Below are 26,434 nucleotides of genomic sequence, written 5' to 3' on the forward strand. Positions count from 1 at the left end.
CCAACCACCTCTGCAATACCCGCCTGTAATGGTAGGGGTTGGACGTTTTTTGAATCTCCAGAAGGCCAGACGTTTACCATTAGACCAAGAGGACAACTTGATCATCCAGAGCAGAGGTAACTGTTCTCAGACAGCGCTGGACCCATGAGGGAGCTTACAATACAGAACATGGCACTCTGAACCAGAGTTTCCATATTTCTCTTTCCCCTCTCTGTCTTTCTCTCTCTCTCTTTCTCTCTCTCTCTTTCTGCTCTCCATGTCCTATTAAGATTGGCCCCAGAAGTCCTTCTGGTTTCACTTTGGTCTCTGTTCCTGTGGGATAGCATGGAGATCACAGCTTACCAAAGTGCTCTGAATACAGCCTGGAATATCAGTTCTGTATTAGAAAACTCTTGAGTACGTTAACAGGCGGGAGGGAGGTTGGTGGTAGGGTATCGAGGGAGAGGGCTAGAGATCTGCTGTATCCCCAAACTCCCCACTCCCCCACGCTGTGGAAACGGTTCAAGTCAGTGAGTTTTAAAACCCCAATGCTGTGGCCAATAGGGCATGATGGTGGCTGCTCTTTCTCCCTTCGACGGTCTCCACCCCAGCCTTGTCTTCCCCTGGCCTCGATCCTCATTCGTCCATCTGCTCGTCCGTCTGTCTGCCTGGCCACCAATGCCGGCTCCTTCTCAGACAATGTTGTCTGTGCGCACCGAGCATGGTCGTTCAACTTCACGCTGCGCTCTGCCATTAAACAGTTATGAAAACACTTGGACTGCAGCCTAAGCACCTAAGTATAATGTTGCTGGTTTATTTTGGATGCAATGGAGGTTTTGAAACCATAAATAACTATCCTGGCTAGCGTCGAGAAGCACAATTCCTAATAGCAAAGGGCACGTTGACTTGAGGCACTGTGGCTACGTACAATATGAAATATAAACGAACCACCGACACACACTGAAGGCTGTTTCTTTATGTGCCTCTGAATGGGAACAGTCAGTAAAGAAAAAAAGAATCTTTGCAGGCAAGTGAGAGGCCAGCTATGGAGGTCACCTATCCCAGAGGACCCGGCTTACCTTTCCCAGTGCCTCCCCTAGGTGTTTTCTCTGCTCCCGGGGAGGGGGTCCTGTTCCCTCGAAATAATAAATACGGAGCTCAGCCGCGACCCGGGCGCGGGACGTGCTAACCACAGACAGCACAAGTGGATCTCTCGGGCAGTGTAGGCTTACGAGTCGAGCCCAGCACGCCGGGGCGATTAGGTGTTTTTTATTGTATCGTGCCGAGTGTGGGGTTTACATGGCTCACGGAGCGGTGAGCGTTTGTGGCCGGGCGGCCGGTTTGAAACAATTTCCTTTCTGTCGATCCGCGTGTGTGTGTGTGTGTGCTGGACGCCTGGGAGGGCCGAGAGAGCCGGGCTGGGTAGGCCCACATCAGAAGAAACCTTCTAGGGGATGGAAAAAGGAGAGAATATGCTGTGTTCCAAATGTTGGCCAAAAATAAGAATAAATACAATTATTGGGAATGCAGTCAGCGTGTTCCCAGTTGTCCTAAACCAGTGGACTCATTAACATCTGCCTTTGTGTTAGACAGTGGATTAAACAGGAAATGGAAAAAGCCGGGGGGGTTCCGGGAGGTTCCATCTCCGACACATCTGTGTGTTACAAGCAGCTGATACAGCACCTTCAACGTTTACATTTACATGTAATCATTTAGCAGAGCTCTTATCCAGAGCGACTTACAGTAAGTACAGGGACATTCCCCCCGAATCAAGTAGGGTGAAGGACACAACGTCATTCGGCACAAACCGGCAACCTTCTGATTAATAGCCCGCTCAGCCATCTGACCCCTCCTGAACACGGGGTCAAGGCAGCGCTAACAGAGACCTCTGAACCCCCATCAGCAGCAGCAGCCTTCACAAGAAGGCCAACAGCAGCTGTGCTAGCTGCTAGCTGCATAGGGAAACGTGACCGACCACAAGCGCGGCTCGTTCTGGGCCAGGGTGACGGCCCGCTGACAGAAAGCTGGTCCCTGAGCCACCATCCCCCCCCCCCCCCCCCCCCCCCCCCCCCCTCACCTGAGGCAGGTGGAAATTGAACGTTGTATTATATTTCCTGTGGCTTTCTGTGGAGCGCGAACTTGGCAGGGGAACAGTGGGAAGTGGTGGGGGGGGGATTTATGGAGAAGTGCACTTGAGTAACTCATTCTAATTGAAAGGGTGAAAAGCGACCGTGTCGTTTTGAGCTGCGATACGCCAACTCGCCTTTCCCCCTGTCGGGCCGTTGTCGCGGCGAGCGAGGAGCCAGCGTAGCGGGCGGTGTGTGATTGTTGAATGGGGCCAAATTTTCCAAAATATTTGTTTCATCTCGGTGACATAATCGGATTAGCAGGGACGCGAGGGGGCTGGGGGGGGGGCAGGAGACACAGTGATGAGGGGAGTCTGGCTATAGTCTAGTTTGACCCGTGTGTGTCTCTCTCTCTCTCTCTCTCTTTCTCTCGCCTTTGTCTCTCTCTCTCTCTCTCTCTCTCTCTCTCTTCTTTCTCTGTTCAGGATCAGACACTCTGGCTGGTGATCTAAATTACCCAGGTGAGCCCTGATGGGTTAGCCCTAACCATAACACTGATGGCTTCCATATGGGTCTTGAGGGCAGACAAAGCCGTTTAAAGTGTCAGATTATCATGATGTTTGTGTGTGTGTGTGTGTGTGTGCATTTTTTCCAAGTATTTTTCTTTCCTCTTGCAATGCCTCTGTTTCACAGCCAAGGGCATTGAAGGAAGGTGAGTAGGAGTTGGGGGTTGGAGAGAGGATGGGCCAAGTTGTATTAATGGTGTGTCCCTGACATAGGACATGTACCTGAGAAACGTCTCAATGCCAGCGTCTCCTGTAAGTGGAGATTGTTGAACTGCTACTGAGACAGTCTCTGTCTGGGTAGCTGGCAGGCTGGTTTACTAGCTGTCTGTCTGGCTGATTTCTTGCTACCGGGAAAGGCAGACAGAAAACAGTTCATGCTGTCTACCTTTGAGATCTTCTCACACACACACACACACACACACACACACACACAGTAAAAGCTAATGATAAGAGACGCTAAAAGCTCATTTGGCTCCGATCCCCCCCCCCCCCCAAAAAAAAAAAAAAAAAAAAAAACTTAAACAAGTTGAAAGTGCTAAGTGAGTTGAAAGTGTTTTTTTGTTTTAGTCTTGACAAAAGAGAATCTGAGGGTTCTTTCTTGTCACCTTGATGTACTCGCTAGCTTCATGGGCTGGGCGGACCGTGCTTGCCCACAACTCATATTTAATGGGGTATATATATTACGCTACAGTAGCTATGGAGAATTAGCCGGCATTAGGCTGTGGACCCTGGGTGATAGTTATAGATGGCAGCTGAGCCTACAGGCTAGCTAGTCAGTTCCCAGACTGGGCCGTCATCAAGGTGTAATTCCCGTCGCTCTAAGTGGCTCTAATTCATTACAGGATCTCAGATCCAGTCTCCTGAACTCATTTATTGTCACTCCACAACAATCTCCACAAGGCTCTCTGCCATTGTTTGAGAGGGTCTAGAGTGAGAAACGCTGAAAGACTAGGAAAGCAGGTGGAGGTTTTGTTGGGGGGTGTCAGGATTAGCATACAGTGCAGCCAGGGTTGGGATCCCAGCGACCCAGCTCTTTTTTCCCCAGGAGCGAGAGGACCTGGGGTTAAACCTCGCGGTTGCTAGTCCAGGTGAGGTCAGAACACATGCTTGGTGTGCCATGGTAAACTGTGTGGTTTAACCATCCTACCGTCATTAGCATAATTGTATTTGCTGTGTTTTACGTTACGTTTTCCTTGGGCTCGGAGTTGGAAAGGTTGGACGCGCACACACGGACCAGCCACAACGATCTGCAAGAGATCGTTCATCTCTCGCCATGTATAACAGAACCTGCTCGGACGGAACACTTACCATTTCGGAGGGCTACCACCTCAAGATATTCCACAACAAAGGGAGTTTATACACGTCCGTGCGAGACCGAGCATGGTTTGGACAAACGCACTTGAAATAAGAGATTCTTATTCTCTCCCTCGCCTCCATGACGAGAGGACGTTGGTTGACGGCCCTAATGCTAATGCTAAACCTAAGCTAATGCTAACACTAAACCGTAGCTAACGCTAATGGTCCCCACTATGGTCCCTCTTTATGGATCCACCTCGGGCTACTTGCACTTCCACACAACAAACTATATCTTACACAAACCAACCGTTGAGATAAAAAGTAATCTACTTGAGCATTGAAGCCTTGTCTTCAACAGAACCTCTGGGAGCCCCACACAACGGCAGAGCACAGACAGCCTGAAGACATGTGCTTCACTCGTTATCATTGTCAGCTAGCCAGAACATAAAGATATCAAGTTCGCTCTTCTCCCCAGCCTCGGGGCTATCTGCTACAGTGGAACAGAGAGCGTAGCCAGGGAGAAGCACCACAGAGGAACACACTGTGCTTGGCGCTAAGGGGGAGCGAGGAGGCTGGTGAGAAGGGGAGATACTGTAGATGGACAGTGTTGAGCGATTGTGGATAGGAACATGATGAGAACATTGTGGATTGGCAGAACTACAACCTGCCGCACGCACACGCTGCCACACACACAGTCCCACACACACAGTCCCACACACACAGTCCCACACACACACTTCCACACACACACACACAGTTCCACACACACACAGTCCCATACCCACACTGCACCTTCCCTTCTGTAGAATGTGAGGAGTTTTCGAACAAAAGGAGAAGTTTGGCAGCGAGTGATAGACACTCTCTCTCTCTCTCTCTCTCTCTCTCTCTCTCTCTCTCTCTCTCACACACACACACACACACACACACATATTTCCACACACGTTATGATACCCTCCTCTCTGCAGAATGAGATTGAGAAACAAAAGGAGAGGTTTTACACACACACACACACACACACACACACACACACACACACACACACACGCTCCCACGCACACTCTCTGTAGGCTGTCATACCTCCTTATCTCTCTACAAGATGAGGAGTTTTACAAAACAAAACAAGGTTTTTACCTTGACCAGCGAGTGAAGGCTCCTCTCTCCAAACATGTCCTGCAGAAAGGTGCTGTCGCCCAGACTGTCCACATGGGACTGGAGCTGGGACGGCAGGGCGGCCAGCAACTCATACAGACCTGCACAGGAAGGGGAAACACGCTCATCAGGTCACTGGGCTACACACACACACACACACATATATGACAGGGAGGTGGACACGCAGACAAAAGCTTGGGCGTGTAAAACAATTCCACAGACACACACACCTAGGGACCCTGGGACGACCCCTCGTTGAGTGACTGAACCTCTCGCCCCTAGACTGCGTTGGGTTGTTCACTACAGGAGGCCAGGAGAGGCAATAAGCGACTTCCTCTCACAGCCACCACTTCCTGTCATTGTCTCAGCCCTTCCTGTTGTTCCTGGAGCGCGAGCGTCACGACATCGGGCCCAAAGCACATCCATCTCAATGTGCCGTGAAGTCCTTGTTATGAACACTTTCCCCAAACATTTTCCCATCCATCCCTAAATATTTAAACATGTTCCATGCTCCTGCATGCACGGGTGTGGGACTGCGTGATCATTCTGTGTGTGTGTGTGTGTGTGCAGCGTCTCTGTGTGTGTGTCTCTGTGTGTGTCTGAGCGTGATGCGTGTGCGTGTGTGTGTAGGTGGCAGTCCTACGTATAGCGCCTGGTGAGCAGATCAGGGCTGGTGATGAATTAAAAGCTCCTGAGTGTCCTTCACCATCTGATTCCCCTTAAAGCAAACAGGGCCTGTACAACTCCACCGGGGCTCACTGCCTCCCTCAGAAGAATGGGCTTTTCAAATGTTGTTTAAAGAGAACCAGACAGGCTGATGGTTTCAAGATTAAACTGAGGGACAGCGAGAGAGAGAGAGAGAGAGAGCGAGCGTGAAGCCCTCACGGGGACGAGAGAGCCAGCAGAGCGAAGGACCTTCACAACCCATTAGCCTGTTAGCAACAGGTAACATGCTATGGGTTCCACCCGGTCGTTGGGCCTAGCACTGCTCGCAACCAGGGGCTCGATTAATCACCACGCCTGCGGTGAGATACACCAGAGCAGGGCTGCGCTGGCTCAGTGACACTCTCCTTCTCCAACCCCTCCCTGCTACAGGGGTAACTGTTTCCTACTTCTCAGGTCGCACACGGACGAACCGTAAGCTCCTTTTGAAAAAATGGTTCTGGACCTGTCAGACAACTGGAGCTGGGACCAAACGGTAAGCCTTGAGGCGCGGCATCCCTGAGGGGGACCCTGAGACACGCAGTCTGGGTGGCTCTCCAACAGCGGCTCTGCTCAACCCATTGTGAGAAAGAGAGATCGCACAGAAGAAGAATACGGAGAGCTCCTGGATGTGAAGCGCTCGACTCTGACATTAGCCACTGGCAGCGCCACACTGTGTACTGGCAGCCGGGCGTGCTTGGAGGGGGTCGCCATGGCGACAGACAGACGGCGGCAGCAAGGGAGGCTGGGAGACGGAGTTTTTCACCGGCGGGGCTGGTGGAGAGAAGCGCCTTGTCGCGTGTCAGTCTCTCGGCACCCGGGGTCACGCGCGGAGGTGGTTCTCGATGTTTGACGCTTCCTCCGAGTTCTCACAGGCACGGGAAGTCGAAAGGACTTCCTCCAATCACATTCCATGTGTGAGCAAATGAGTAGTGTTGACATTCTGTTGTAAGGAAGCTGTCGTGTGACTGAGGAACAGAGTGAGAGAAAGAGAGAGGTGAACTATCCCCAACATAAACAACATCCTACATCCCTTACGTCTACCACCGGACCAAAAGCACAGGCCTGCGGCCTTAGGGAAGGGTCGCCTCAATTCAGCAAGACTTCGAACCACCTCTGCTTCACCGCGCCCGACCTGGGGTCTCCGTCCCCACCACCCAAGCACAGGCTGCGGGCCCGCAGAACCATCTGGTCCCCTCGTTCATCGACAGCTTGGATGTCTGAACAGCGTGTCATATCATGAGGAGGTTTAAGAGGACACTGGACGAGGCGAGGGATGGAAAAGCAATCACCGTGGCGGCAGACCGCTTGTAAGGCGAGGGAGCGAGAGGACGTAGAGAGAGAGAGAGAAAGAGAGAGACAGAGAGAGAGAGAGAGACAGAGAGTGAGAGAGAGAGAGAGAGAGAGAGACAGAGAGAACAAGGGAGAAGGTTATGGCTTACTTACACACCCTTCTACCAGCTACCCAGATGACCCCTGCTTGCACACACACACACACACACACACTCGCACACTGCTTACATTGGCTCGTCGCTCTTGACCCCTCGACCCCTAATGCTTGTCCGTCACCTAACCCTCACTCTCTTGCCCCTGATGCTGACATGCCCTGCCTGTTTCCCCCGAAGCAGCAGGAGAACCAGACAGCCCAGGAACGGGCTGGAACTGGGCCCGGGGGTCAGGGGGTCGAGCTGGACACGCCAGCGTCGAGGCGTGTTACGACCTCCAGCCGACCTCAATGACCTGTCTGGAGGCCAGATACCAAACAAAGACACGGCATTAAAATAGAGGAATGGAGAGGAGAGGGAGAGAGAGGGAGAGAGGCGAGGGAGAGAGAGAGAGAAAGACAAAGAGAGAGAGAGAGAGAGAGAGAGAGAGAGAAAAACAGAGAGCGAGGGAGAGAGAGAAAGACAAAGAGAAAGAGAGAGAGTGAGAGAAAGACAAAGAGAGAGAGAGAGAGAGAGAGAGAGAGAGAGAGAGAGAGAGAGAGAGAGAGAGAGAGAGAGAGAGAGAGAGAGAGAGAGAGAGACCACAAAGCCCTGTCATGGAGGGTCTGGAGCCACAATGGGCAGAGCTGCGTGTGGACCTAGTCAGTGTCTGGGGGGGGTTGAGGGAAGGGGGGGGTGAGACCCAACCAGCCATCCATGTTTAGAGCTGTGATATCGGACACCCCCACCGGGGAGAGAGAGAGGAGGAGAGGAAGCAGATGGAGCCAAGTTTACCCCCACCACCAAAGGGCGGGCCCGCGTGTGTTTCCTCCAGACTTGGCTGGCCCCCGGCTGGGCTCCTTCTGGGTCTTCATGTGGCTGGAGACCAGGCCTGGGCCGGAGCAGGGTCGGACCCGGCTCTGCGTTTGAGGGTTCTGTTGTGGAGAGAGAGCTCTGGAGCTGGCAGGGGCTCGCGGCCCAGTGTTGAGACGGGGCCAAGTCTGGGTTGCGCTGAGGTGATTGTTCTGGGGTGACCGGGTCCAATGGTCCAGTCTGGGTGTGGGAAGTGGACAGGACCAAGGAGGGCAGGCGGGGGTGTAGGCAGTAGGAGAGACACAAGCCAGAGAGTCTCCAAGGGCCTTACTGTAAAGGGGAAATGAAGTCTTCACGCACTGCCAGAACGTTCTTCCCCTCTCACGCCCACACTACAGCGGTCGAAGAAAATAACGGTTTTCCGAGGCCTTTTTTCTGACAGCCCCCGCTATAGAAATGAATTAAACATGATAGTCATCAGATTCACAGTCACAGAGGTCTATAGCCTTGGGCTTGTTCTGGACCAGAACACGACAGTGTAATTACAGGGGCTTAATACAGCGCCTCAGAGTAAAGTATGCCCCTCAGAGTAACGCGCTGACCTCGCTGGCGCTGGACCCACACCGCCACGCCAGGAAGAAGACTCTTGGCCGAAGCCATTGGAAGACGGATTTATCGGTCAGCCCATTTTTTTTTTACTTAAAATAGTAAAAAACACGGCCCTGAATAGAACAGGCTTTGAAGGGAAGAGTTCTCAATATTCATTTTTTATATTTTTTTTATACTAGAAGTGGCTGGAAAGGGAGAGAGAGAGGGGAAGAAAGATGGAGTAAAGAGTGAGACAGAGAGAGAATGTCTGGTGAAAATTGACTTGTTTTTCTGAAAACAGACTGAAAGGGAAATGCACGCTGGACCTCTCTGCACCACTCTCTCTCTCTCTTTCTCTCTCTCTCGCCCTCTCTCTCTCTCCTTTTCTCTGTTTCTCACTACCTCTCCCCCACAGGTGCTAAGTGAGTTATTAATCTCCATCATATATCTATCAAGGATTTATGCAGTGAAAAATGCGGGTCTGGTAAAAAAAACAAAAAAAACACCACAACACTTGGGGGTCTTCAGTCGGTCGGTATTTCAAGCTTGGAGAACATGTTTCAGGCCTCTCTGCAGACAGCGAGGGCCTGTAGAGGGGGAGAGGGGGGGGGGAGAGAAGGAGAGGAAGAAAAAGGAGGGGGACGAGGGAGAGGAGGAGGGAGAAGAGGGGGAGAGAAGAGAAAAGAAGAGGAGTCAGAGAAGGAAGAGGAGGGGGAGAGAAAAAAAGGGAGAAGAGGAAGGAAGAGGAGAGAGCGAGAGAGCGGAGGGAGACGAGGGAGAGGGAGCGAGAAGAGGGAGGGAGAGAAGGGGCGAGGGGGGAGAAGTGGAGGAGGGGAGACGGCAGCTGCAGCCGGTGTCACAGGAGCCCACTCAGGCTCTGATTTACCTCCCCGTCCCCCCTCCCCGTCCCCCCTCCCCGTCCCCCTTGAGGGGGAAAAGACCTCGAGCCAGAAGGACAGGCGTCGGTAACGAGACCGAGCAGACAGAGGAGAGGGATGGGAGAGAGCGGGAGACGGGAGAAAGGAGGAGAGGAAGACGCGCGGTCGTCACAGTGTCATCGCTCAGATCCATGACGGGGCGTGAGAGGATTCAGTTCCGGGGCCGACGCGAGATTCGAGGTGTAGATCCGTCGCTAGGAAACTGTCGAGAGGAGCGGGACACGTCCCCGTGCCTTGTTACGAACGCGCGTCAGCTTCAAACGTGAAACCGGCGATAAGGACAGCGACGAACATGCTCTCAGAACTCCCGTTTCCGATATGACACGGTCCATCAGATGTTAGAGTGTGTGAGGTGGTCAGAAAGAGACCAGGGCCTAGGGGAGGAGGGGAGGAGGGGGGGGGTTTGGAGTGTGAGGGCCGGTCTTGACAGCCAGGCCAGAACACAGAGTTTGATCTGGCACTCACCCCCCCCACCACCAAACACACACACACACTCACCCGTGACCCCTCCTAAACCTCCTCCATGGCTCCATGGCGTCTCGCCCCGCTACCTTTACAACCCCTCCCCCCCCCCCCTTCCTCGGATCGCGTCCGAAACAATGAATTCCCCGATCTCTTCGTTCTCTCCGGCGGGGCCGACGGGAGTGTGGCACAGCGGGGCTGCCTCCGGCTCGCCGGGATGAAGTGACCGCTTGACTGGCGCTCCGTCACTTAAAAGACATCCAACTCTATAGAATGACGTGACGGATTCGCCGAGCAGACACTTGGATCCCGTACCGTGACTCACCGTGCGCCCAGCCGTGTTCTGACTTAAGACATCACAGAGGACGGAAGAAAGGAAGGGGATGGAGAGAAAAAGAGGAGGGGGAAGGGGGAGGAGGTGGAAAGAGAGAGAGGTAACATAGAAGACTTGGCTTCTGGAGCCGACAGCAGGGGGTCCCCTCAGTCCTCCAACCCACAAACGTCCCGTCATAACCGTCGCCCGAGCCGCCCTAACCACTTCTCCCCAGTAAAACCTTGGAGAACGGGCCCCCTTTGATCCGGAATCTTCCAGTGTCCCGATCTCAAATAACCCGACCGAAAAACAAGCCGCGTGCCGCGACTTAGCCCCTTTAGCTTTAGGCCCCCGCGCGATGGAAACATGACATCACCGAGCGCAGGGCCCGGTCCAGGTGCACTCGACCGTCGCTTCAACCGCACACGACCGTCGGACCTCGTCGACCGCGTCCTCCCTGGGACTACAAAGGGCCGCGCTTCCGTGACATCACAATGCCTCGCTCCCCTTGAAACCAGACTGGAGGGGCGGGGAGCTGGAAGAGATGAGAGGAGGATGGGGGGGGGGGGGGGGGGGGGGCAACAGGGGCCAAGCTTTTCAGAAGAAAGGGATTTACAATTTCCCGTCGCCGTTGAGTACCGCGTCGTAGCGGGCCACGCCCGTTTCTCTGGTCCGGCTTCGTCACACCTCAGACACTTCAAAGGGCTGTCAGCACCCGGGAGAGGAAGGTTCTGGAGAAAACGAGTCCTCTGACGAACGTAATTGAACGCACAGATTCTGTGGTAGCTAAGTCCACTGTTGGTAGATAGTAGGAGTTTTCAGACTAACGTTTCGTTGTTTTTTGTGTGGTTTTGTGTTTGTGTGTGTATACAGAGAGAGAGAAAGACGGATGTTTTGCCATGTCGCATGTTTGCCATGCAAGCCGACTGTGATCTGGTGTTCCATGTTATGACTCGGGTCATTTGTGGGAATGTGAAATTGGGGCGTTTTTCTATTCCCCAGCTGGAAGATGACTGGCTGTTCCTTGGCCGGCTCCGAGCCCTCTGGGTCCACATCCGCACACAGACAAAACACAGGCCCTGGGCCAGGTCAGCCCAGCGCCACCTTCGCTTCCAGAACCAACCTCCAGAGCCGATGCTGGAGGCCTGAGAAGGGCAAGGCCGGGGTCCACTGGAACACCATCTTCTCTTCTGGCCATTCCCAGGAATTCCCAGTTGCAGGAAACACTCATCCAAGGAACTGGCACCAGTAACGTTTTTGTATTTGGATTTTTGGTTCTTTCATTCAACACGTGTGGCTTTTCATTAGGCCCACGTCTGTGATGGAATTGCAATAAGCTACTTCTCTCTCTCTCTCTCTCTCTCTCTCTCTCTCTCTCTCTCTCTCTCTCTCTCTCTCTCTCTCTGCTCTCTCTCTGCTCTCTCTCTCTCTGCTCTCTCTCTCTCTGCTCTCTCTCTCTCTCTCTCTGTTCTCTCTCTCTCTGCTCTCTCTTTTCTGTCTCCCGGGACATTTTGATTGAATGTGTCGATGGCCAAGTTGAGCCGATGGTCTGTGAAGCTGTTTTCAGCCTCTTTCTAATGCAAGTGAGCATGTCCCCTGCCCAGGCATGGTGTGCTCTGCACTCTGTGTACTTTGGAGAAGGGAGAATTAGGGATATCGTTATCCCTTCGAAAAAAGACCCCCCCCCCAAAAAAAACATAAAAAAACAACAACTGAAAAACGTGTACGTATATAAATAAATGCCATTCCTCGTTGTCTGCCCCTTGCTCTCTGTCTTTCTCTCTCTTTTTCCCTCTCCTCTCTTTCTCATCACGCTCTGTCTTTCAGGTTTGTTAAAAGGATGTGGAAATTTTCGTTCTGATGTAACTGGAAACAGGGAGCCCGTCCAGTGGCAACAAATCCTTGTGTTTCAGGCCTGGCTCAGCACCGGCCCGGGAGCACGACGATGAACGGCTGGAAAACGACAAAGTGCTCCCGCGGCGAACGGCCCGGCCGCCGCCAAACCCAGGCTCAGGAGCCCCCCCCCCTCCTCCTCCACCCCCCCCCCCCCCCCCACCCCTAGCCCCCCCCCCACCCCGCCCCCGCGCTCCCGGTCCCGCAGATTCCAGATGCTCGGCATTCTTGACATCCGAGCGGAAAGAATTCCTTCGCCGTGAGCCTCGAACGAAGAAGGGGGAGAAAGAAAAAAAAAAAAAGACGACATTTCGTACGGGCCCCCGTTGTCGTCCTATCGCTCACGGCCCGCTGCAGCAGGTAGAGGCTGAGCGGCCCCGGGGGTCTGTGCAAGCCATGATGCTCCGGAGGCTCTGAAGCCGGGGCTGAGCGATCAGCAGCATGGCTCTCTGAGCACCATCACCGCATGTCGTTAGACGCGCACACACACACACTGGCCTTGTTCAACGGGGGAGGGGGGGGGGGAGGAGGAGGAGGGGTAGAAGGGGGGCCAAAGGGGGGATGACTACGAAATTGCGCACGGCCGGCCCCGAACGCGCCCGGGGTGAAACGCACGCACGCGCACTCATTAGAGGCGGGATCTGGTAAAGACGTTTCACCTTCAAAAGATTTCCATGTGTCCACCCCCCCTCCCCTTTCAAGCAACGAGCGCCCCCCCCCCCTCCCCCCCCGTGCCCCCTTTTCCCCATCTGCGAATCCAGCCCTCTTCCCCTTATCTTTTAATGTTGCCGGGGGACAGTAAAGCTTGATAGGACATGCAGGTATGTCCCAGAATAACACAGTAAACTTTCATAGGCTTAATAAAAGGGCACTGAGGTCTTGGGATGTGCCTCGGCAGAGGGGGCGAGAGCTCGGGGTCTGATGCCGGGCGAGGAAGGCCTCGACCCGCCGAGGGGGAAAGGGGCCGGGGCGTGATGTGACGTTGGGGGGAGAGACCCTTGTCGGCAGCCCTAAATGAAGCTCGGCCCTGGGGGGAGGGGAGGAGGGAGCGAGGGGGGTCGTTTATGGTCCCTGGCCGATGAGTGCCGATGCTGAGGCCCGTTGACCCGGGGCCGAGGCTGCGGGGCAGACCCCGAAGCTGTCCGCTCTCGCACCCACGCACCTCTTCGTGCTGAGGGTTAGAGATGCGTCTGGGCCCCTCCCCCTCCTCCATCCATCCCTGCTCCAACGAAGGCACCGTCCCCCCCCCTCCTTGCAGGAGGCTGGAACCACATTACGGGGGAGGAAATGGGGCTATCAGGAGGCCCCCACCTCCCCCCTTCTCCCTCCCCCTCCCCAGCCTCCTCCCACACACACACACACGGAGCGCCGGGAGAACACACCCACGCACCCTCAGGGGGGGGGAGCAGACAGTCCAGATGCAGCACGTACAGAATGGGGGGGGGGGGGGTTAGCGGTTACAGGGAGACAGCGACCCCCCACCCCCCCCTGACCCCTGGCGCTTCCCTCACACCCCCGGACCCTGTCTGATCACTACTGTATCCTCTTACTGTAACAGGCTCTCGCACACCGATACGACGCGCGGGCGTGCACGCACACACAAGCGGTGTAAAAGAGGCTGTAAATGTATCACTCTCACTGTCTGGGCGGTAAGACGAGCCTGGGTCTGCAAGAGACGGCTCCGTGGTGGGCTCCGTCTGGCTGTCTGTCTGTCTGTCTGGCTGTCTGTGTTGCTGCCGTGACTGTGGGTGTAATAAGCACAGCACCCCACCTCCCCCTCCCCACCACCCCCACCACTACACACACACATCCTAATTCTGGAGGAGATTATATTGGAGGGGGGGGGGGGGATAAAGTTGTACACGTCCCCCCAACAAGCCTCTCTCTCTCTCGTGCTCTCCTCTTATCTCGCTCTCTCGCTCTCTACTGCGAATCTATTTTCAAAGTCCATTTTTACCGTCACGTCCAGTTTAATAAGAGCACCCTCGGGCCGACAACTCCTTAATCTGCGTCCAAAGTATTTATCCAAAACTCCGACAGTCTCACGCGCTTCTCGGCGTAGCCTTAGCGGTCAAACTGCATGTTCGCCGTTCCCCGCGGTCGCAACTTAAGAGACCGGCTCTCTGGCTTTTTATTGTTTTTCAGGGTTTGTTTTTTCACTATTTGGTTTCATTTATTAGCTCTTAATTTACAGAGACCCGTTGTTTTTTTTTTAGGTGAGCCACACTAGAGCCAGTGTGGGACAGAGAAAGAAGAAACAGAGTGAAGACCGAGAGAAAAGAGAAACACAGAGAGAGAGAGAGAGAGAGAGACCGAGAAGGAGAGAAGGAACAGATCAAAAGAAGAAAGAGGGATAGAGAGAGAGGGGGGAGAAAGAGAGAAGAAACTGAGAAAGAGGACAAGAGAGAGAGAGAGAGAGAGAGAGGGGGGGAAAGAGAGAGAGAGGCCTGAACACGGAGCATGCTCTGAACTAGCGCAGCTACCTCATGTTTATTCTCCAAACACTGTCATAATGACCATTTTAATAAGAGGCGCACACACACGGCTGCACACATTTTGGAACACACGCTGAAGATTAAGTGCTGCGCTCAGGTCTTTAGCAGTGAGGAAAATATGAGCATGAATACGTTTTGTGTCTAGCGGTGGAATGTTATTTCACCGGCGGGTCGAGGATGATATGGCGTTATAGAGAGATAGAGAGAGAGAGAGATCGAGAGAGAGAGAGAGAGAGAGAGAGAGAGAGAGAGAGAGAGAGAGAGAGAGAGAGAGATCGAAAGGGTCAAATTTGAAGGAGGGGTAAGAGAAAGAAAGGGAGGGAGGGAAAGAGAAAGAAAGAGGAAAAGGTGTATGGAGACTTAGAGATAAAGAAAGTGGTACACGTGAAAGAGGGAGAGAGAAAGAGGGAGAGAGAGAGAGCGGCCTTTTGCTCTTGGGGAACCCCGAAAAATGTTTGCTTCTGGAGTAAGACTGTTCATGATAGACAGAAAGTAAGACTGTTTGTGATAGACAGGAAGTAAAACTGTTCATGATAGACAGGAAGTAAAACTGTTTGTGATAGATAGGAAGTAAGACTATTTGTGATAGACAGGAAGTAAGTCTCATGATAGACAGAGTAATACTGTTTGTGATAGACAGGAAGTAAGACTGTTCATGATAGACAGAGTAAGACTGTTTGTGATAGACAGGGAATAAGACTGTTTGTGATGGACAGGAAGTAAGACTCTTCATGATAGACAGGAAGTAAGACTGTTTGTGATAGACAGCAAGACTGTTCATGATAGACAGAAAGTAAGACTGTTTGTGATAGACAGGTAATAAGACTGTTTGTGATGGACAGGAAGTAATACTCTTCATGATAGACAGGCTTTATGCCCTGTGATACAGGGAGGCATTAATGTGTCGAGTCACCTGCTATTCTCTGACTGCAAGAAAAAACACCTTCTCTCTCAAATACACACACACAAAAACACCTCCTCACACACCCTCTCCCTCACACAGTCTCGACTAACGTTGCCTAACACCCACACATGCCGGATGAGGAGCAGCTGAGTGGACCAATAAGAACGTGCTCATCCCAGGGCACTTCCAGTCCGCGCGCTGGCCTGGATAAGCCCCGCCCCTCAGCGTCTGGCCTGCAGAGCGCACACACGGCCCCTCACAGCATCTCTTTTGAACCTGGGAGGACCGAACGGACGGAGGGACGGGACGAGGGCGGGAAGAGGCGGGGGGGGGGGGGGGGAGATGAGAGGAGATGAGAGAGCCCTCGCATGTTTTATTTGGAAATGGAGCCCCTGCCAGTAATTGGCTGAAATGGCTCTAATGGTAATTGACAAGTCTGGCTTTTCGCTCGGTCCAGGTGGACGGGGGGGACGGGTGCGCTGTTAAAAAGGTCTGGACGCCGCGACGGACACCACACTCTTTATCCATCAGCCCAGCGCCCCCCCCCCCCCCCCCCCTTTCGCCTCGCCCTGACCTCTTTCTGTCCCTCTCGTTCTTATGGTGGAGACGGGACGGGACAGGGGGGGAAGGCGGCGCAGACTGCAGTTAACGCACGCGCGCGCGCGCAGTTTGTAATTGGCCGGGGTCTTGACCTCTGGCGGTTGTCTGCCTGCGCGTTGAAAGATCTGACACGGCCCGTCTCGTCGCTGACATCACACTTCTACCCTGACAGACGTGTCACCGGGGTGTGTGTGTGCGTGTGTGTGTCAGTATGTCTCTGTGTGTGCGTGCGTGTGTGTGTTTTAAGGACAGATTTCAAGAATCATAGGTTTATGTTACTGTCTCAAAAGGACAATTGCATAGGGCTCTAAATACTAAATAAGGACTATATTTTTGCAATTACAGAGAAATGTAGTCTGTGTATTTCCCACTGGGAAGACATTAATTCACTGTGATTTGTGAGTTCATCACCCATCTAGAGGTCCTTTTACGAGAACAGTGTGCGTGTGCGTGTGTGTGTGTGGGTGGTTGTGTGTGTGTGTGTGTGTGTGTGATTAGGAAACAGCATGTGCGTAAAGGCGACTGAGTTCAGTGTGTGCGGCAGTGTTTGACTGAAGGAACAGCAGTGTTGATTGAGTGTGTGTGTGTGTGTGGGAAGTTGACCATCCATACCTGGGTCATTTCCAGTTCCGGTGGCCAGGGCAGGCATGGCTTCAGTTCCTTAGGTCTCTGCTGTCTGGCTGTGGAATATCACGCCTGGTTGTGAGAGTAGCACCGAGCACCCAGGCCCAGCCACGGCCACAGCCAGGGAGGGAGCACCGAGACCTGGGCAATCCTCTCCGTCTGGAACAGGGGCTGGAGCTCTGAAACCTCCAGGGCCGAGTCTCTCTCTCTCTCTCTCTCTCTCTCTCTCTCTCTCTCTCTCTCTCTCTGTCTCTCTCTCTCTCTCTCTCTCTCTCTCTCTTTCACTCACTCACTCACACTCTCTCTCTTTCTCTCTCTCTCTCTCTCTCTCTCTCTCTCTCTCTCTCTCTCTCTCTCTCTCTCTCTCTCTCTCTCTCTCTCTCTCTCTCTCTCTTTCAGTCACTCTCGCTTTCAGTCACTCTCTCTCGCTTTCAGTCACACTCTCTCTCTCTCTCTCTCTCTCTCTCTCTCACTCTCTCTCTCTCTCTCTCTCTCTCTCTCTCTCTCTCTCTCTCTCTCTCTCTCTCTCTCTCTCTCTCTCACTCTCTCTCTCTCTCTCTCTCTCTCTCTCACTCTCTCTCCTTCCCTGCCCGCCTGCCCAGATTTATGCCATGGGCGGCTGGCGATCCCTGAAAGAGAGGAAGAAGAATTTAGGGTCTTCTCGCCACATCGCAGCATGCACGTGTGTGTCCGTCTGTGTGTTCTCCGTTGAACTGTTGGGGTGAAGAAACACATTCTTGTCCTCCTCTGAACAGCCCTCCTCATTGATGTGAACATCCTGCTTTCTTCTGGCTCCATAGCAGTGCACACTCAACACTCACACACACACACACACACACACCACTTTCCCGTTTTCAACAGATATGAGGCAGCAAGGGAAACCCAGTGCTCTGTAAGGGGGCGGAGGTGTGGATGGAGGGAGGGAGGGATTGAGGGAGGGAGGGAGGGAGGGAGGGAGGGAGGGAGGGAGGGAGGGAGGGAGGGAGGGAGGGAGGGAGGGAGGGAGGGAGGGAGGGAGGGAGGGAGGGAGGGAGGGAGGGAGGGAGGGAGGGAGGGGAGAGGTGTGGAGGGAGGGAGGTGTGGATGGAAGGAGGTGTGGATGGAAGGAGGGTGGAGGTGTGGATGGAGGGAAGGAGGGAGGGAGGAGGGGAGAGGTGTGGAGGGAGGGAGGTGTGGATGGAAGGAGGGTGGAGGTGTGGATGGAGGGAGGGAGGGAGGTGTGGATGGGGGGAGATAGGGGGGGGGGTCCTGGGAGAAGGCAAGTGAGCTGGGGAGGGGCGTCGCTCCATAGACGGTGCCGCTCAGCCCTGAACACAGATAGAGCAGGAGTGCTCGGCCGCTGATCTCTTCCCCTCACACACATTTGTAGACACGGTGTATACACACACACACACACACACACAGAGTCAGGTCATAAAACACACCAGGAGAAAAACAGCTGAACTGCTAATTGGAAGAAGGTTCCAGTATGATGTGTTTGACCCATGTTTCTGTACTCCCCATTCAACTGGAGGATTAGAGGAATGTCTAGCTATGCGCACACACACACACACATTTACATGCACACACACAGGGTCAATATAAAGACATCATAGATCATGTTTAACAGGCAAGGCGAGTCCTGCAGGTGAGAATGTGTCAGCATAGGTGTGTGATGGGAGGATGGGAGGTGTGTGTGTGTGTGTGTGACAGGAGGAGTGTATGTCTCGGCCACACAGGCGAATACCTCTGACCTGTGTACTCCAGCCAACCCCAGCAGGTGTTGCTACTGTAGCACAGCCACACAGCAAGCCTGGAGTGTGTGTGTGTGTGTGTGAGTGTGAGTGTCTCCTGGGGAGAGATCCCTAGGACCCCCATCCTTCCCTGGCCTTGACTGAAGCCCACACCTTGCTTATTAAACGCTTTACTGATCCCCTCACCCTCCCCCCCCACCCCCTTACCCCCACCCACACATGCTTGCTCCCCTCTTCCATGCTCCATTTCTCCCCTGGCTCCTTTCACAGGTCCTCAGGGAGCACCCCCCCCCCCCCACCCACCCTCCCTTCCCCAGTCCAGACCACCTCCATGTTCCTGCCTGCCTCCCATCCTGCCTCCCACCTTCCCTACCTTCCTTCCCCAGTCCAGACCACCTCCATGTTCCTGCCTGCCTCCCATCCTGCCTCCCACCTTCCCTACCTCCCTTCCCCAGTCCAGACCACCTCAATGGCCCTGCCTCCCATCCTCCCTCCCACCTTCCCTACCTCCCTTCCCCAGTCCGGACCACCTCCATGTTCCTGCCTGCCTCCCATCCTGCCTCCCACCTTCCCTACCTCCCTTCCCCAGTCCGGACCACCTCCATGGCCCTCCCTGCCTCGTTCCTCCCCCAGGTTTCACCTTCTGCTCTGCTCCACAGCAGTCCCATCAAAGCCCCGGGAGGAGAATGGAGAAACCTTGGACAAAATGTTTGGCTTTTTAAATACCTTTGGGGGGGGGGGGGGGTGAAGGGGGCGGCAATTTGTGCTTGAACCCGGAGTATTCTCTGTCACTGGATGACCCGGACCTCAAGTCCCTGTGAGCTAAGTCCATTCCGAACCAGTCGGAACCAGTATGAACCAGTATGAACCGCACGGCCCTGACGTCCAGCCCTGTGAGGCTGCAGAGCACAGGTAGTCCATTAAGGGACAGCTTGGCCCAAGAACATGGCAGTGAGAACGGTACAGGAGAGAAGGTTCTAGATGAGATCCAGTCCTCGTCTCTGTAGGTTTCATGCTTTCTACGGTGACGGCTGAGTTCTGACAGCTTACTGGCTGAGGAGGCTGTGTGTGTGTGTGTGTGTGTGTACAGGACTAGTTCTGACAGGGGTGCTCCGTTCTGTGGAGATGGTTAACTAGCTCAATCGGAGGTCCCTCCGACGCCAGTGCCAAATTCCTCGATTTACACACACACAAACACACACACGTGCCCTTCAATTCCCTACAGTAGTCAAGCGAACACACATAGGGTTCAAAGGTCAAACCTGTTTGTAATAACCAGGAAGCCTCAGGCAGCTGGCTGGCAGTTGATATGGAAAGGATAAAAAGGAGTGGTCCTCACACACACACAAAAGCTCTCTCTCACACACACACACACACAATGGAGACTACAGCAAGTGTTTCTTGGCTGAGCTATCATCATGGAGAATTTTGTGTGAGTGTAAGTGTGACTGTAAGTGTGCGTGTGTGTGTGTGTGAGTGAGTGAGTGAGTCGGACTGGGAGGTGTAAATCCTGTGATGGTGATGTGCCGGCTCGCGAGGTGTAACGTTCCAGGCCGTGTCTGACACGCTGGGGTTGTGAAGGTACGTTGGGGACCGGCAAGGCTTCCAGGTGAGGGCCAACCTGTGGAAAAGCCTCCCCATACAACACGATCCGGGAACCTGGGACGGCGGAAGCGTCCGGAAGGTGGAGGAGGTGGGAGGGTGGCGGGGGGGGGGGTGGGGGGGGGGGGGTTCTGCTTCCTAACTGGGCCAGATACGGCTGAACTCACAGGCGAGCGGTTAAGAAGGTATCACTTTTCTCGGTGGGTGGGGGGCGGGGGGGGGGTGGAGAGATGGGGGTGGAGGTTGGGGGGTTGAGGTGAGGGAGTGAGGGGTAGAGGTGTGGGGGGCAGAGGGGAGGAGGGGGGGGGGGGCGGTGAGCGGCGCCGGGCGGATCAGTCCGACAGCTCCGGCCGCCAGCACAGAACCGGCCCAGATACTGAGCTCACGGCAAAAGAATCAAGCCCTGCGCTCAATAAGCTCTGTCCCTCCCCGCGTGCAGTATGGCAAAGGTTTTGTCATAAGAGCGTGATTGGATCGACAGACAGACAGTAGGGAGGGGGGAGGACAGGACGGGGGAGGGGGGGGAGGAGAAGAGAGGAGGATCGATCCGTCAGACGTCCAGGGACGTCCGGCTAGTTGCCGTGGCGCCCGCATCCTAAGAAGAACGTCCAAACATTCCCCTGAATCCCGAACCTGAGATCCATCTCTTTTTCACCTGAGAGCCGTCCCACGGCCAGGGAACGTGCCGCGGCCTGGATGGACCTGAGAGCTTTAACAACCCCCGCTACGACCATAACCGCTGGGCCTCTCTCAGCACAGTCACGATGGCCCGGTCCGGTCAATGCTCTGCCTCTGGTCAGATCCCACTATCCAGACTGCAGGGGGGGGGGGGCGAGGAGTGTTGGGAGGGCAAGGTGCCAGGGTAGGGAAGGGGGACGGCAGATGCACTCATTCCTGCTCCCGACCTTTCCTGCCGTGTGTGGGGCTCGGAATGGCTCTAGCGCCATCTAGTGGCAATAAGCGGCAGAGCGGAGGCGACGCCTCCCGCAAGCGCTGGCTGGGGCATCGACACGACTTCACTCCGGCAACGTCGTACCAGCCGGGTCTGGGTGGCAGCAGATGGGAGACTCTGCTGTTTAGTCGAGGTCTGAGTGAAGCCTGCAGTCTGATCTGTATCGACAGAGAGAACAGCAGGGGCGATTGGGGATGGGCGGAAAAGGGTGGAGAGGAAGGAAGGGTGTCAGTTGTTCCTCTTTTGTAGACAACAGAACCATCTGTCTGTCTGGGTGCTGCCAGGTGGGGCAGTCAGAGGAGGGCCAAGTAACACACACACACACGCACCCACACACACACAGGTTGTGGAGGAAAGACACACTTTACTGCTCCTTCAAGGCCTTCACACACCGTTTAAACCCAGACCAGGTGCCTCCGTTCTGGCTGTTCAGTAAGAGCAGACAGCATCCGAGACAACATGGAGCAGACACGAGAGAAACAGAGCCCTGCGATACACACAAACCTAAACTATCCACCACGCACGCTTGGCTCGACTTCTCTGGGCCCAAGCACACCAGGTTATCAGCCCCACGATGCTGCTGCGAGATTGAGTTCTCATCCCCGGAGCGGAGCCAACCTACGCAGTCCAGGGTTACAGGAAGGACAGGTGCCGGAGAAGGGGCCAGATTAGCTCTCACGGGACGGAGACGGCGCCGGAACACCACCCTACCCCCTCGGACACACCTCTTCTCGTTATGGCCATCGCCTTTTTGCCGACGTTGAACTGCAGGTTGCCAAAGCACCTCGATTCACGTCTCTTAAGTGTGCGTGTGGACAGCTTAGACTAAGTTCTGCCGTAGCACTATGTTCAAGCTGCACATAGGAACAAAGGCTCCAGTCCCATCAGTATCCAGCCCGTATTGTGGTGCTTACCAACACACATTTACATTGAGTCATTTAGCAGACGCTCTCCTGACTTACAGTAAGTGCAGGGACGTTCTCCCCCAGGGCAAGTAGGGTGAAGTGCCTTGTCCAAGGACACGGCGTCATTTTGGCACGGCTGGGAATCGAACCAACAACCTTCTGATTAATCTCCAGACTCCCTAACCGCTCAGCCATCTAACACACCTGCAGGGGCAATCCATAAGTCTGGTTCGCTTGTGTCTGTGTCTCTGCATCCTTATCCTGGGCCTATACATCTCAGACACATGCTACGAACGACACGCGCACACACACACGCGCACACACTGACGACAAACATGTGCACACACTAGACACACACTCCTAGTAACTCCGGCGTCCGAGCAGGGCTGTTATTATTAAAAGCATGGCGTGTCATTGGAGGCCGCGTGCTGTTTTAAAAGAACACTATCTTGTTTTCACATGTGCGCGCGCGCTCCCATAAAGCTAAGCTACAGTGACAGGCAGCGCCGTGCTCTTCCAGTCCATAAAAGACATGTCCAAATATTTGCGCTGTGATGCTGTTTGGAGTCAGTAACGCCAGGAGAGGAGGGGAGGAAGATGGAGGGAAACTGAAGTGGGCAACCAAAACGGAGGTTTCGAGAGCAGACAGACTGAAGTATGGCTGCTCCTCGGTTATGGGATCTGAGAAATGTTGACCGTCAAACAGACATTTCCCAATGAGTTCCAGTAGGGGGCGCCCTCACTCCTCTTGCTGTGATGCAGTACAGAAGCTGTGGCTAAAGCCCTCTCAAGGCAGATTGGATGTATAACCAATTTGCCTTTCAGCTACAGTGCCCAAATAATGGTTAACAGAAACCACAAATTATACTGACAGACGGACAGGCACAGTCTAGTACATAGTGTTACACCCCACAACCTTACAGAGATCCTGACACACACACACACACACAAACAAGCGAGCACACACACACACACACACCGTAACACACACCAGTGTTCCGTCGAGAGTGTGCATAATTGCCGTGTATTAAACTGTGGTGAAGGGGAACATTCATACACATGACATTTGAAATGGAAAGACAGTTAAATCTTATATCCCCCCTCCCGGTGCCAGAGTAGAGCTGCAGACTCTCTGTGCTCTGTTTGTGGAAAAACGCATTGTTGAACCAGCTCCTTTCTCCAGAGGGCAGGGCCAGAGTGTCACCCCTGTCGGATGGCGTTAGCCGCGCGGCGCTGGGACAACCGGAGACGTGTTTTGCAAACTGAGCCAAATGGCCTGTCGTTAATAGCTGTTAAGTTTATGCGGATGGGGCCTGGTGGATTAAGACGCAACCGCTCCGTAATGTTCCTGGCCTGGCACCCGGCGAGGGAGGGAGGGAGGGAGGGAGGGAGGGAGGGAGGGAGGGAGGGAGGGAGGGAGGGAGGGAGGGAGGGAGGGAGGGAGGGAGGGAGGGAGGGAGGGAGGGAGGGAGGGAGGGAGGGAGGGAGGGAGGGAGGGAGGGAGGGAGGGAGGGAGGGAGGGAGGGAGGGAGGGAGGGAGGGAGGGAGGGAGGGAGGGAGGGGAGAAGAGTGAGAGAAGGCGGTGGCATGAAAAAGGCACCAAAAAATAACAAATAAAGCTACTGGACGAATAAAACAGGGCTTCAGATTGAGGCTGGTCTGTATCTCAGTTTTAGTCTGGTCTGGACCTGAGTATTAGTCTGGTCTGGACCTCAGAATTAGTCTGGTCTGGACCTCAGTATTAGTCTGGTCTGGACCTCAGTATTAGTCTGGTCTGGACCTCAGTATTAGTCTGGTCTGGACCTGAGTATTAGTCTGGTCTGGATCTCAGTATTAGTCTGGTCTGGACCTCAGTGTGAAACAGAGCAGGCCAGGTCTGGCCTCTCCTCCCCTGGAGACGGTGAGAGAGGTCAGGAACAGCGCAGGGTCAGCACACAGCCCATGTGTCTTTCCAAATAAAAGCCCCAGGGTGTGCGTGCGTGTGTCGATTGAGATGAACCTGTCTTTCCATCCATGCGCCCCACGGCTCTGAGGTCGTTTTATAGACTCGGCGGGGTCTCCCGTCCGTGCTGAACCTTGACACAGCAAGCCCCCCGCTCTTCAACCTCCTGAAGACGACATGAAACCTCTCCCCCGCCTCGCTCCAGTAAACGCGGTGGAAACCCACTTCCTTTGACGTCGTTACATTTTCTGCGGGGTCGTCTGGCGTTTTACAGAGAGGGGAAAGCGCGACGAGGGAGTCGGGCGAGGTGGCGAGCGAGGCGAGGAGCGTCTGGAAAGGTCAGGTATTCCATGGACTCCATCTGGGCTCGCCTGGGCTGAATAAACTTCGGCGAAACTTAACCCGTTCCGACATAGTACGGTTCAGCAAGCCAAGCGATGCACGTTCAGAAACATTACAAAGACGAGGCCAAAAGAAGGGCAGCCACAATTGAAGAGAAGGAAAGGGAGACAAAGGGAGGTGTAAAGAGACTTACCTCCTCTTCCACACACATACATACACTCGCCTGCAAGTGAAACACCTGGGAACTACCCACCTGATCGGACCTGAAATTCCGGTTTCTTTAGTTTACAGACACATGACGCCCTCCGGCTCTTCTCCTCACAAACCACACGCGCCTTTACAACCCGGGCCTGCCAAAAGAGACAGAGAGAGAGAGAGGGGACGAGAGAGGGAAAGAGAGAGAGAGAGAGAGTTGTCAGTTCTGGAATGCAGTGAATTCACTCCTGCAAGAGGCAGATGCCATGACGTACACAGATAGGTTACAGTAGCCTCTTGTGTGCTCGGTCGGTCACCTCGCCATGCAGTTACCCCAGTTCACCTCTAGATGGCGATGCCGTCACGCAAATACAACACGGCTCTTTCCAGCAGAGCTCCTCAGAGATTCTGAACAGCAAGCCCCTGGGGTCCTGAGATACAGTCCCTTAGCCTCCATTGTCAACCGTGCATGTCTGGCCTGACCTTGTTGTCACACTCCCCTTTAGAGGGGTGTCCATGACAAGATGTGTGTGTGTGTGTGTGTGTGTGTGTGTGTGTGTGTGTGTGTGTGCGTGTCTTCTCCCAGGTGGCCTGTCCTACTGACAGTGTGACCTCATCAGCAGCTAGGTGCCAGTGGAGATGGGCACCGGTAATCTCATCCCCGGCCAGGGTCCTGTTGTCATTCAAAGAAGGCGAGGCCGGCACAAGGGGCGAGCTGTCCACCCGGCTCCGAGTGTGACAGAGACGTTCCCTCCATGCACTCCCTCGACCCCCTCTCTTCTTCGGTGTTTCCCTGTTCGACGTGGCCTCTACCTGCCTTCTCCTCCACCTACTCCTCCCTCCCCTTCCCTCCCCGCTCCCTTCCTCTTCCCACTCCTCCTTTCCTCCTCCTCCTCCTCTCTCTCTCGTTCCCAGGCTGACACTGTAGGCCTTTGTGCGGTCCCGTCCATTAGCTATGGGGGAGTTGAGGCCATGGATACAACTAGCACATTCCAATGGCACATACGCACGGTCGCACACACACACACTCACGCGAAACACAGATAGACCCATCTCCCACTGTAATTGCAGTGGCCCAGATTGCATTCAATTCCATTAATACGGGACATGGGAGCCTCACAGTGCCTGCTCACAATGGCTGACCATGAGGGGAGACAAAACACTCAGCTGTATTACTGGAACTCATTAAAGAGAGAGTGTGGGTTTGCACTGCGGCACAGCCGCCGGGTCAAATCTCCCTGCCCGGGTTTCTGGAAAACAGCTACCTGACAGACAGACTTACCTCTCTCTCTCTCTCTCTCTCTCTCTCTCTCTCTCTCTCTCTCTCTCTTTCTCTCTGTCTCTCTCTGTCTCTCTCTGTCTCTCTCTGTCTCTCTCTGTCTCTCTCTCTCTCTCTCTCTCTCTCTCTCTTTCTCTCTCTCTCTCTCTCTCTCTCTCTCTCTCTCTCTCTCTCTCTCTCTCTCTCTCTCTCTCTCTCTCTCTCTCTCTCTCTCTCTCTCTCTCTCTCTCTCTCTCTCTCTCTGCAGATGTCACATTCATTCGTCATTCTCTCTCTCTGCAGATCTCACATTCCCCCCTTGAAGCCTGAAGTCAGTCTCGCCCACCAGCGGTGCCTGGTAACCTACATCCTCATATCTAAGCTACCTGGTCCAGAGGAAGGAGAAGGAGGGAGAGTGAGAGAGTAAGAGAGTGATAGCATGGAGAGAGAGTGTGTGTGTGTGTGTGTGTGAGAGAGAGAGACAGAGAGAGACAGAGAGAGAGAGAGAGAGAGAGAGAGAGAGAGAGAGAGAGGGGGGGGGGGGAGACATGGCTATAAGAAGTGTGTATCGATAAACTGGCTCACGACCTGAGCGGCGAGGCAGGGAGGGAAAACCATTAGCAGATAAATAATGCACACACCTGTAGGGAGGGACAGCGAGGGAAAGAATGCCAAGAAGACGAAGAAGAAAAG

The 26,434-nt window shown here is 54.2% G+C and overlaps 1 protein-coding gene across 1 annotated transcript in view; it reads right to left on the bottom strand.

Moving 5' to 3' along the window:
• The window catches only part of mpp7a (MAGUK p55 scaffold protein 7a), a 114,672-nt gene that overhangs the window by 71,476 nt on the left and 16,762 nt on the right, over positions 1–26,434 (bottom strand). Inside the window, exons 2-4 of the mRNA XM_084702535.1 lie at positions 24,542–24,638; positions 16,801–17,441; positions 5,039–5,157 (exon numbers count right to left, since the gene is read on the bottom strand). Coding sequence (XP_084558661.1) covers positions 5,039–5,157; positions 16,801–16,837 — 156 coding nt within the window. The 5' untranslated portion in view covers positions 16,838–17,441; positions 24,542–24,638. The remainder of the gene's footprint in view (positions 1–5,038; positions 5,158–16,800; positions 17,442–24,541; positions 24,639–26,434) is intronic.

Source organism: Hypomesus nipponensis, chromosome 8 (genome assembly GCF_054491055.1).
Source record: "Hypomesus nipponensis isolate SF chromosome 8, ASM5449105v1, whole genome shotgun sequence".
NCBI classification, from domain to species: domain Eukaryota; kingdom Metazoa; phylum Chordata; class Actinopteri; order Osmeriformes; family Osmeridae; genus Hypomesus; species Hypomesus nipponensis.